Source organism: Gopherus evgoodei, chromosome 3, assembly GCF_007399415.2.
Source record: "Gopherus evgoodei ecotype Sinaloan lineage chromosome 3, rGopEvg1_v1.p, whole genome shotgun sequence".
NCBI lineage: Eukaryota > Metazoa > Chordata > Testudines > Testudinidae > Gopherus > Gopherus evgoodei.
Window position 1 is genome coordinate 37821813 of NC_044324.1, and position 13268 is coordinate 37835080.

Below are 13268 nucleotides of genomic sequence, written 5' to 3' on the forward strand. Positions count from 1 at the left end.
AACACAGAGGTGCAGGTAAAGCAAAATTATTATTATTATGATTACTATTTGTTGAGTGCTGACTTGTGCTGGGCACAGAACAAACAGAGAGGAAGACACTATCTCTGCTTTCCCAAAGTACAGTTTAAAATGCTCTCTGCATTATTATAAATGAGCACTGAAAATGTGCCTCAAAATAGATGCACCTAAAATCAAAGGCCATATTTGCAAATGTTGGTGCTGATCTCTCTGGGCCAAATTTACAAAGGTATTTGGACATGTACAGATGCATATAGGTACCTTGTGAGATGTACAAAAGTAAATCAGAGTCCAGTGCCTAGCCCACTTAGGCACTTTTGTAAATCCAACTTGGAGCCTATCTGCATCTTCAGGAATAAAATGATCTTTGAAAATCTGGCCCAGAGAGGCAGTTGCTATCATGTGATTGATGTCAGAGCCAAATGAGGAGATGGTCTAGTGACATTGTGATGTGGACTTTCATCTAGTTGGTCCTGAACTGAGACACCAACTCATTTCACACAGCCCACCAAAAACAGCCCTCAAATGAATCACTACTTCAGTGGACCTCATTCAAACTGGTGACCTACAGTCCAATCCTAACTTTAGCCAAGCCAGAACATGTTTTTGGTCCCACTCTCCTAGCAGCTAAACAACTGGCGGGGGAGAAAAAAAAAGGCTGGCCAATCAGGAGTGGAGGAAAAAACCAGCTGAGTGCCACAGCACTTTGGAATCCCAGAAGTTGATGTCTGGGCGGCCACCCGGCTTGCCCACTCCTAGAACCAGCCCTGCACACATGCATAGTCTTATTGAAACATAATGGGACAACTCAAGTAAGTAAATTTACTCAGATACATACGTGTTTGTAAGATCAGGGCATTACTAGTGAAAGGCTACATAGCTTCCGTGCCACAAAACACTCACATTGCTCATCCTTATGTCTTGTTCCTTATTTGACAAACTTTTAATCCTTTTACAATTTAACCCTCATGTTAAAGCTATAAACAATATAGCTCTGTACATTGTAATTTCATCTCGACAAAATCCTGGCCCCATTGGAATCACAGGGAGTCTTGCCATTTGCTTCAATAGGGCCAGGATTCCATCCATACTGTTTATAGTGACTGCAAGTAAATAAATAAATACATGCATCTCTCTCTGTTATATTTTAAATTCTGACCGTCACTGTTCATATTCTGAAGCCTTGTACAAATCAGACTTGCATCCTCATATTTCGGATCATGAATAGTGTAGTCAAAAGGTATCTTCTTAAATGTCTCCAAATCAGGCCACATGTCTCCTGGCTGGTGATAACATTGATCTGCTTCTTCTTGGAGTTCTATAATAACAGTAAAAAAAAAAAACCCCAAAACCCAAACATGCAGTTTACAATAAATGGAATGATGTCTACAGTTTTACAGAATGCTTTATTAAAGAGATGTGTGAAACCAATTGAAAGGTTCAAATGATTGCATAGAAAGATACCCCAACCTAAAGCAAGTCTATGCTATTAATACAGTTTAAGAGGTTATTAATTATTATTATTATTGTACTATTATTTCTTTTACTATTTTAAGGCAACAACATCTGTGAAGCTTTTTTCTGCAGAAAAACTAGTGATCATCTGATCAATTACTCAACATTCCTCTCCCCTCAATGCAATTCTGCCGTAACAGAGTAAAAGCACCAGTCAGAAGCCATCTGGAATCATATATGCACTGATAATAAAAGCACCACAGCAAGGGTTTTGCTGGTAAAATAGACCAGTCAGAAGGAATCTCTCCACTGACTTCAATACACTTTGGAGATAGAGTTTTCAGTTAAGGGAATTTGGTTTGTTCTCTCCCCCACTAGTAAGGAGTCTAAGATGTTTGGGGGCAGTTGCAGTGTCATAGTTCCGCAGAAGTGACTGGAGCTATAATCATTTACACTAGCTGAGGATCTGCTGCTTGGAAACTAGAAGTAAATAGGAAACTCAAGCAGAGCTATTCACACAGGATGAAATTCCTCCCCATGCAGAGGGCCAGCCAGGATACAATGTATGATCCTCTTAGATTCTACATAAGCACTCAAAACAAGAATTTAAATGAGACTTACATGAGGTAAAAGCTTTGTACTGCTTCTCTGCACAGGGGAGAATTTTACCCCCAAGAGTAAAAAAAAAACAGCAAATAAATCACTGTAGAAAGTGTTTGATCAAAGTAAACAGCAGAGCCTCAGAGAAGTCTAGAATTACATCTGGAGAAAGAGGAGAATGAGGGATACGCTGAAAAAACTGGAAGTTGACAATAGGATCAACTACCGGAAAGCAGGAATGTGTATATGGTCTTCTCATTCATGTGATCTCTTGTTTACCTAAAATGTATAATATAGTGACAGTATTGCCAATGGTTATAAATCTGTCAGCGTTTCCAACTAACCCCCTTTTTGCATTTGACCAAAATAATCATTCCAGGCTTAAAGTCAGTATATTGTTTCTCAGCATTAGGTGAACTATTTTTAACATACAAAATGCTGCTGCCAACTTTCTAAGAAAAACAGATGTACTGAGAGGCGGAGTGAGCTCTAAATGGAGAGAAATTAGCTAATCACAGGATTCCAAATTAGAAATTAAAATCCTTAACTCCTTCATTTAAATGGACTGCAGTAATGTAAATGAACTACCGTGTAAAGGGGAAAAGCACATGACAAACTAGTCAACAACCGGTCCAATTAACAATGTGACATAAAAAATCCCCAGAAGCAAATGTCTCTTTATCAACAACTTACTAATATTGATTTCTTCCTCATCATAAACATCCACTTCCGTCAGTCTAATTAGCATTCTGGACAAGATACTGAGGAACTGAAGATAGGCTCCCGTTTTTCCTATCTGTAACAAACATATAAATCAGAAACTAAACAGTTGTTTGTCATGAATGCCATTCTGTCATTATTTGGAAACTTGGAATTGTAATGACTATTGTAATCTAATTTAAAAGCAGGTCAAAGTTCAACTCTTAAGTTCCGTTGCATATACATTCCTATTCCTGCACATTCACAAGTTTATATGGGATGATCAATGACTCATCTTACACAGCAATGCCACTTTTGTGCAGGAAATTAACTTTCAAAATATACCTTACGTGATACTCTTGGGATATAGGCAGACAAATAAAAAAAACTCACCACAAGCAACTTCTCTCCCCTTAACTATATTCCCTACAATGGGCAGGAAAACACATTTTTAATAATCCAGACAAGTACATTACATGAAAATCTGCCAGGGAAAAGTACAATATCACTAAAGCTTTTCCTCAACCCTTCCAAGCCTGTACATTCATTGATTGACATATTGAGGCAACTTTCTATACTGAAGAATGAGTTGAAACAGGTCCATAAGACGGAGTGCATTATATCCGCACAGTTTCTCTTTTCAGTCAGATACAATATGCAAAATTATGTAGCATTTCACCTCCTATTTTCCCTGTGCTTATGTGATCCGTTTTTTAAATTACATCAAACCTTTAACGCTTTTCTTTTTTTAACCCAAACAGAGAAGATACAGTCCTTCTCGCCACTATGCAGACATGCACTGCTGTGCTTTTGTACAACTTACTTTTGCACCTGATTTTACAAAAGGATGGGCCAATTACTCTCAGGCAGCAGATCGTTTAACCAATGAATTGTCCTATCATCTTGCATGTGAACTTTACCGGACACAATGTTAAATAAATAAATAAGCAAGCAAGCACCTAAACACAGTACTTGACAAACTCTGGGCCCTTGACATTAATGTGGCTCAGGAAGAAATGTCCATTTTGCAGGGATAAGAGCAGCTTTCATAAATCCTGTTTACACTTCGCCTTCTTTCTGTGTAATTCAACATTAAAAATTACACTGAAGATAACTTGATAATCATAAACAACAGTTGCCTCTTCAGTGCTCAGGCTAACAAATTAATTAGAATCCTGATCCTTCTTCTATTGAAACTGTACAGTTTATTTCAATGGGAGAGCATGAGGCCTGATAGCAGTGCGGATCCTGCTTTCCTGATGTACCCAAGAATCCAGTTGCTATGAAAAAACTATACTGAAGATTTGAGGAATATAAGATATGAAGGATTGAGTATAATGAGAGTTGTTTTATTTTAAACAGTTATGGAATATATGTTAATTTCACTTTACATTTGAAAGAAGGCGGCTTTGAAGCTAAAACAAGACAAAAGTAACATTTGTTCTCTTTAAAAATGACAAACAGCAAACTGGAACCTGCACTTTCTACTAAATCAGATTTCTTTCAAAACAGTTAACCTTGGAACTGATCCAAAGCCCATTGATTTCAATGGGAATTTTTTTATTGACTTCAGTGGGTTTTAGATCAGGACCCTAGAGCTGAAAATAATAGCTATATTATAGTGATTACCTGGATCCATTTATTTGTGAATCAACTAAACAAAAATTTCATGTCTTCGAAATGATCCCTCATCTAATATTTCATGTAAATGTATAATTGATCATGCTTAGTTCCAGAAGAGTATAGTACCTACATCATCTCTCATGTTTGGGGTTACTTCTATGTATCTTTATCAGAGCTTTCATTTCATCTGAAGTGACACTTGGATTTCCATTAAGATCATCAGTATTCTGTCAAAATTGGGTAAATTTGATAGATTCTCAGCTTGAGAATAATTTGATAGACAATTTGACAGTAATAAAGTGACTCTGTAGCTCAGACATATGCCCTCATAGCTGAAATAGGCAGGATCTCATTACCAAGTTCATTTTGATTGAACACAACTTCCTTAATAAGCTTTCCATTCATTCAGTCAACTGTCAGCTCCAGAAAGCAAAATTTTAGAGCTAATGGATTTGCAACATGATCTTCTCAGTAAATGGAGCTGTCCGCAATACCTGTTGCTGATAACATTAGTTTTTACATCTAGCCTCCCTATCAATCTAAGTAAATAAGATACCAAATGGGGTAACGTTGCATTAAAGGAAAGCAGAGGTATTTTATGACTATCAATAACCTCTAAAATGTGGCAGTGCCCAGTGCCTTCTTAGATGAGATGTTTTGGGTTCCATACAATCTTTTATCTACCTTGATGTAGAACACTTACTCTGTTTCTTTTTCTGTCTACACAAAGTAGAAAGAGTGCAGTCTGATGCAGACAGAACAGACAAGATCTTAGAAGAAAAAGGCTCAAGAAGGGAAGAAGCAAAAATCTCAAGCTTTTAGATCATTTATGAAAACTGATATGTGCGGCACCAGCAACCATTCACTAGTCTGATTTCTGCTTGACATTTGCCACGATTTGGGACATGAAAAACTGGGGATACATTTACATTCCAACCTTTTAATCAGAATGCCATGTGACAGTATTTACTATTTATGATGACAACATTTAGGAATGAATCTCAGTTGAGGTGTTCCTTGCAAGATGCTCAATGGTGGGAAGGCCCAATGTTTGTGTACTAAAGAGAGACATTTCTAAAGTACAATACCTGCTTAAGAGGAAAGGCAGTCCTGAGATCTTAGACAGGATATTATTCTTTCCATGGATATCTATGGTAAACTGAAAGCAGGTGGTCCTTCTGTCCAGCAATCAGAGGGTCAGATTCCAGTCAGCAACATGGTTTAAATGCTACCATTTTGATTTGTAGAAGAGACATTCAAAGTGCTGTTATAACATGTACCATAATGGGTTCCCCTTTTTCCACTGGTTTCAGAAACTGCACAGCAGGATGATTGACAGGAATGGCTCTCAGATACCAACTCCTGTGGTACAAGCCATCTGATTGACCACTTTCTTCATATCTACTACTACTAAGAATATGCTTCCAAATCTTCACGTTTAAAAAAATATGGCAAATGGAAAAACACTGCTATAATTTTTTTCTAATCCAGTTTCCAGGTGAGAGAGTTCTGAACAGATCAGAGCAGTGGTTCTAAACTTGTGGTCCGTGAAACACTTGTGGTCCACAGATGGTGCTCGCTCTTCTTGTTTCTACCTGCTACATTGCACTAAAAGACAGCTAACATTAGATATATTAAATACTTACCTAACATTATTTTCACACGTGAGCAACTAGCTCTAGAAATCTGAGATGTTATCTGAGTGGTAGGGCAGGTGGTGTAAGCAGCCATGGATGGAAGGTTGCCCTGAAGACAATCTTTCTTTTAGGCTGCGGTTCACACAACAAAAGTGTTTGAGAATCCTGTGTCACAGAGTCATTCACAGGACTTAAACTGCTTCCACGCTTACAGAAAGTGCTGTTTTCATGGTAAAAAACACAACAAAGAAACCCAGCAATAGCACCAAACCTCTTGCATGTAATTTGGGAACATAATAGAAACTTATATTTCTTCAACAAAAAAAACACCCCCCCAAATTTCAGTGAATTTGGTGGTCATGGATGGTATTATATTTGAGCACCCTGGATGATAAATTTATTTCCACAGAACTGGTAAACTTTTTCACAGTAGTGCATATTTATCCATACTGCCCAACCAGTGTCTGAATATTTTAACAGAGAGATCACCCCAGGGATGAAACAGCAATACTATCTCCATGCCTTTTCACTCTTTGCCCTCTGCTAAGACTCTCAACAAGAAAGATAATTGTTTCAGTGGGTTTCTTAATGTGGACACTTGTCTACTGAAAAATGGATTGAGTCTACCAACTCCTTTCACATGAAAGGAACTCTTGACAATGGACATGAAGATAAAAAAAAATTGTTGACTTCTTTCCCTCATTAATTTCCAAAACCATTCCCAGGGGATCTGAAAGGTAGTCAGAGTAAATAATTTCCAATTTACACAAAGCCTTTATGCTATGAACCTACAAATAAATCTTGAGACAATCCAACCCAAAATGTTATCCAAGAATGCATTCAAGTAGAATCAAAAGACTATAAATAGCTTGTTGAAAATGCTTTGGGCCAAAGATAAAATTGCATAAAGACAATCTAGACATGCAGGTCACCAACCATAGACCTTGGGAAGAATCCATACTAAGGTATGACTGTGGCATGCCATAGAAGCATGCAGCCTTCAGGACCACATGCCAGAGGGTCTTCTTACCTCAGAGCTAAAAAAAAAATATGGTGCAAAAGGATGTATTAATGAAACAAAACTTCAGTGTATTTCTTTGAGTGTCATAGGCTGAGAATCTAAGGTGGGCGATGGGTGGGAAACAAGATGTCTTAGAAACCAGAAGGAAGTACCAGGAATAGTACTCTGGAGACCAGTTAAAGTAATGGTCTAGTGGCTCCATAGAATGGGGTGAGTGTTCCAGATTGAGTAGGTTTGAAACTTGGAGCATCTTCTCTCCTTCCTTTTATCGTTGAATTTGTCTTTCTGGATATAAGGCAGAAACTGTAAGAAATGCAGAGACACCCTGCATTCACTAAGGATTTGGGTTCACCAGATAGAGTGAGAGAATTTCTCCCCATATTTCATTCAAAAGAAGCAAAATAAAAGGCTACTGAGAAAAATAAGTATTGGGGTTAGCTAATGGCAAGTCTGTTTTGCCCCTTTTATTCCTGTGTATGTATTCAAACCACTGGTTGATGTCTTTACATGCAGTTTTTATCATTAGTTTATAATTGGTATTGCGGTATCACCCGAAGGCCTCAATGGAGATCAAAGTCCCACAGTGCTAGGGGCTGTACATATCTTGACTGGAAAGTAGCCACATAGAAAATATGTTAGCCAGCTATGGAGGTGGGAGGGATAGCTCAGTGGTTTGAGCATTGGCCTGCTAAACCCAGGGTTGTGAGTTCAATCCTTGTAGAGGCCACTTAGGGATCTGGGGCAAAAATCAGTACTTGGTCCTGCTAGTGAAGGCAGGGGGCTGGATTCAAGGTCCCTTCCAGTTCTAGGAGATAGGTGTATCTCTTATTATTATTATTATATATAGGTGTTATGTACATGAGAAAAATTCCTGAATGCTAAACATTTCGGCAGTGATACTTATAGTTTTGGTTCACTAGAGTGCTTGATTTTTCTTAAATTGACTTATGTTGTATGGTACGATAGCAACCACCACCTTCTAGTGCCTGAAAGGATTGTGTCCACCAATTCAGAGATCTTTCTCCAGCTTAATATTCTGGCTGAATTGTTATTTATACATTTAGAATGGCATGTCTAATAGCTGATCTCTACCAGCTATTATGAACTCTGGTTTTCTGTGGTTTTAGTCAGTGGGTTAATGTTACAAAAACTGGAAATCTAAGTCTTTGCCTGAGTTTGGATTTGTCTCTAAAACGCTCAGACAAGACATTATGGTGCCAAAATCTTCTGCTGATTCCTCTTAATGCAGTAGGTAGCATAACTCCACATATAGTGCAATAGTTATGAAACAACCCCATGAGCAAAACACACTTCTGGAAAGAAAACTGTTTATTTCCAAAGTGAGACAGGAGCTCACTTTTGCTATATGTTTTCTTTCACCTTGCCATTAGAATAGACACCATACTACCATACATTAAGCCAAAAGCAACCAACATACTTTCTTGACTGTTTTGTAGGTTTTTAGAATATATTCTCTTTCGTATGTTTGGGGTTTAGATATTAAATGGAGCTAAGCAGCCATGTTTCCCCAACATACTAAAATGAGCATATACTCCTAAAAATGAAACATTTAATAAAATGAAACATTTAATTCCTGATTTCCTCAAAAAAAAATACAGTATGAAACAGTGTGTAATCAGGAAGAACTAGTGAGTATGCAATAAATAAATGCATGGAGAATATTTTTAGGACCTGATCCAACTCTCATTAAAGTCAGTGGGAAATTGTAGGCCAGAACTTTTGTTCTGGAGACAGTCAGAGAAGAGATGGAGGAGTTGTAGAACAGACAGTGTTCTTCTGAGGTGAAATTCACATCTGTGCAGAGGGCCAACCTGAGTCCTATGTACCACTTAATCCCTCAAAATCAGACTTGCACTCATGCCCCAAGAAGCAGACAAATGAATAAATAAGCAGACTATATTTTCTGCATATATTTGGCCAATGACACATACCATATATGTGTTAAGGGCCAAGTTCTGTCCTCAGATGAATACAGGACTCCCGCTGACTTTGTTGAGAACCACAAGCATAGATCTGTGGGCAGAAATCAGTTATCTTATGGCCAAATTAATGGCACAGTAATACAAACTACTACATATGGGTTATTTTGTACCCTTATTGTAGCTTTGGGAACCATAACTTTGAAGTTCTTGATTTTTAGGCATTCAAAATTCCAACCAAAATTACATCAATGTATGTTTTTCTTGGATGTGCTAGCATACTAGCTGTCTGTTGCACAGTACATCAGTTTTTACCTTGTCTGTGTTTACCACATATTCATCTCTTTTGAACACTTATTATCTTAATCCACAGCAAACATTGAGAGTTTTGATCATGGAGATGAAGAGCAGTGAAGAGATATTCTTCAGTGATCCATCTGGTACCCTCTATACATTTATAGCAGCACTTGCAAGTGCCTACATACTTCAAATACTTAGAGCCAATTTGCAGTCTTACTTACCCCAGTGTGACACCATCTATTTCAATGCATTGCGCCTATTAAACTAGGAGCAAAATGTGGTCTTTTCTGACCTGAGACCTCTGCAATACACAGGTACAGAAGAGTGAGTGGCAGGTTGAACTTTGACTTTCTGTGGTTTTAGTCAGTGAGTGAATGGTACAAAAACTGGACATCTAAGTCTTTGCCTTAGTTTGGATTTATTTCTAATTTCTGAGGGCTCTATGCAATATTCTCTTGGTGGCTATGGTGTTTCCCCTATGCCTGGCATGTTGCATAAAACTTCAATGGAACATTAAAACTTTTAGTATATAGTATATGCATTGAATTGTAGAGCCACTATGCTCATAGCTGCACGCTAAATATTCTTAGGACACTTAAGAGGGAAAAGGTTCCCTGAAGTCTTTACCTACTTCCAAGTGTCCTTACAAAGTCATTTGAAAACTCTTGGGCCAGAAGTTCAGCTGTCTTTGTTGAAGTGGATCAGTCCCCTCTTGTATTTGCGACAATTTCTGTTTCTCTCCAAACCATGAAGAAAATGGCTGACTCTGCCAATTTCACATCCTAATCAGCTTGACCATAAGAAACTGACCCTGGGTGGCTATTCAAACTTTATTTAAAATGTAACTCCTATTAGTCTGTAACAAGCTGCAAGGGACAGCATGGTGTGTAAAATGTATTTTCAAAGAAAAAAAAGAGTATCATTTCCGTAAAACACAACACTAATTGTATAAAGATTGACAACAAAAAAAGATATCACTACAACTTAATTGTCCTTGCCTCAAGTTAACAGTGAAGAGAGGAAGATTTAACTAAGGTGGATACAGTAATAAAAACATATAAGAAAGGTTATTTTTCCACCAGTGAAAAAAATCAGTTAGGTATGAATAATAATCTCATTAACCTAGCATTTAATGAGATGAAGACAAAATTAATCAAAATAAAACAATGATAATAATACCCTCTTCTTATTACACACCTGAGGTGGCCCACTCAGCAGCAGCCTCCTTGGGTGAAAGGTGTCCATTCTGCCCTCATTTCTATTATTGTAGTCCATATGGATTGGTTTGGGAACTGTCCACTGGCGATAGTATAGAGACTGCTCCGTGCAGGTCATCATTTTACTCATGACAGGGCGGAAAGAACTTGCCCACATCACAGAATGATAAGGCAAGAGGGAAGATGACTTGGGAAGTCCGCTGCTGTCAGTAGAAGTAATAATGTCATACACCAGCTTAGGCAGGAAAACAATGGGGGGCTGTTTTGATGCTTTAGTCATGGAGCACTGAGACGTCTGCAGGATGAAGGAGTTGTGAGTAGGTGCAGAGGAAGAGGAAGAAGAGGAGAAAGGTGATGACGATGAGTTGATGGAAATTTGGGCACTTTTTATGTTCTGTTTTGAATCCAGCTGTTCAGCTGCAGCTGGCAAGTGCTTGCTGATCACTGTTTGCGCCCCCTTTTCTACTTTCTGCCTTTGCCTTTCACAGTTGTTTGTGTTCTCTTCTGTACTGCCGCTTAGGACTTGGTGGGATGACTTTGCTACATCCTCCGGTGTTGCTAAAGGAGGAGATGATTCAATGCAGAATGCTGCACCTAAAAACAAAGTCTGCATTTCAACATGGGGTGATGTGATTCTCCAGCAACCACTTTGAACCACAACATTTCTATTACACTTTTAATTGTCAAACCACAGTAAACAATGTATAATGCAGACATCAAAAGGTCTGAGTCGATACCTGCTCCTGTTGGGCCAAATTGTGTTCACCTAACTCACACAGGTTGTCTTATTGAAACTAACAGGAGTATTTATGCGAATAAGCCCATGCAAATTTGGAATACTAAAATCCATGGCAAAGCTCCCATTGATTTCAGCGCTGAGCCTTATGTTTGTTAAATTTTCCATTTCTTTGAGAAATGTAAAAAATATATAACTTTAAAAAATTTAATCACAGGTTATTCTCCCCCCCCCTGCAACTATAACAGTTTTAACATAGGCATGATTTTGATCCTAAATATTCTACCAGAATCCCATTAACATTACACTTATCAGCCTCCTGGCAGGTGAGGGCCTGATCCTGAGAGCTGCTGAGCATCCCCAACTCTCAACAATTTCAAAAACAAGAGGCAAATGATCAGCAGTTCTCAGATTAGCTTTTCAAAATGGTCCATTTTCCAAGGCACTGATCTCCATAGCACTTATTGGTGTCTCCCCGCAAGCAATAAGAAAAGAAAAGAAAAGTGATTGTCAGCACTGATATAAACAAACACAATCTCATAAAGTCAAGCAGACTTCAACCATCTAATTCAGGGCATGCACCAATTTCCAAGAAAACAGCTATACAATTCACACTCCAAAACCAGAGTTCCCATAAACTCATTGCCTAGAGGCCCATGACATCATACAGAAACTCCACAGATTACGCCTACCAAAGATAGACGCAATCTCCATGAGACATGGACCAACAAAGCTGGGGAGTGTTCACACTAAAATTCACAGTTCATGCTCCCTTACACCAGACCCTATTCCACAACACTCTCTGTCATGACTAGCCATGGGGGACCTTCTAAGTGTGAACTCCATAGTTTCTGGGAGATCCAAAAGTGATGTACAATAGTTACGTACTATGGTTCCTTTCTTGACTTTCATATGTTTGTGGAAAAATAATGAGGGATGCCCACTTGCTTTGTCCCCATGAAACAGGAAGAGACATCCCAATTGCATACTCCAAAGCAGCCAATAGCAGAATAAAAACAATGGTAAAAATGTCACCAACAATGTTAATACATTTTGGACTTAGTAATACTGTGACAACATGCCAAAGACCTGTATCCACGTGCAAGAACTGTCCAAAAAGATTTTCTTTAACAAACAGATTCAGTCCAACAAACCCACAAGTGGCATCCTAAGGCAGTGCAGAAAAGGTCAGCAACCTGCCTTTGAAGAACAGTATACATTTCAAAAATTAAAAATTTTGGTGCTTTTCCATTTGTAATGGTCACTGTGCCTTATGGCAAAAGAATTCACAGTCAGAATACTCATATAGCTGTGGTGAGAACAATAATTATTTGGAAATAACTTGAAACATTTAATTTTACAGCTAATGCAATATAACATGTTTTGTGATGTTACATGAAATTGTAATCTTCCAAATAAACATGCATTTTTACTGAAGTATGATTCAATGCATATTGCACTTTTTTGTTCTGTTCCATTAGTCTCTGTCCATAAAAAAATCATACAAATTTAAAATTTTAGTACCTACTGACATTGCTTCAAACCTTTACTCCTGGGGGAATTCTGCACCACTGCACATATGCCAAATTCACATCCCCCCACAGCTTTTTTTCTCTCTACTGAATACTGTAAAACATTCTGTCAGGGAGCCATTGCAATTACACCTTTTGCCCATCAGGGGCTGTTGTGGCATCAAACAGAGGGCAGACAGCTCATGAGCCAGAGCAGCCAGCCACAGAGCCGTTGAGAGCAGAGGCTGCTTTTCTCACAGCGATTGGGAAGGACAGATTAGGGTAAGGGCACAGGAGCTAGTGGAATGACAACACTGAGCCAGGACCTGAATGGGAGTGGGCTGCCACTGTAGAGACACATGGGGACTGAGGGAAGAAGGGTGCAGATTTGCCCAAATAGGAAAGGCTAGGGGTCAGCCAGGGTTTGCATGGGAGAGGCTCCCCAACCCCCTAACAATCCCTTGTCGTCTTCCCTGCAAAAAACCCTGTTCCATATTTCTCCCAACCACAC

At 38.6% G+C, this 13268-nt stretch overlaps 1 protein-coding gene across 1 annotated transcript in view; it reads right to left on the reverse strand.

Annotated features, from left to right (window-relative positions):
- The window catches only part of GREB1 (growth regulating estrogen receptor binding 1), a 95459-nt gene that overhangs the window by 19282 nt on the left and 62909 nt on the right, over positions 1-13268 (reverse strand). The window contains 3 exon segments of the mRNA XM_030554378.1: positions 1178-1336; positions 2767-2869; positions 10491-11104. Coding sequence (XP_030410238.1) covers positions 1178-1336; positions 2767-2869; positions 10491-11104 — 876 coding nt within the window.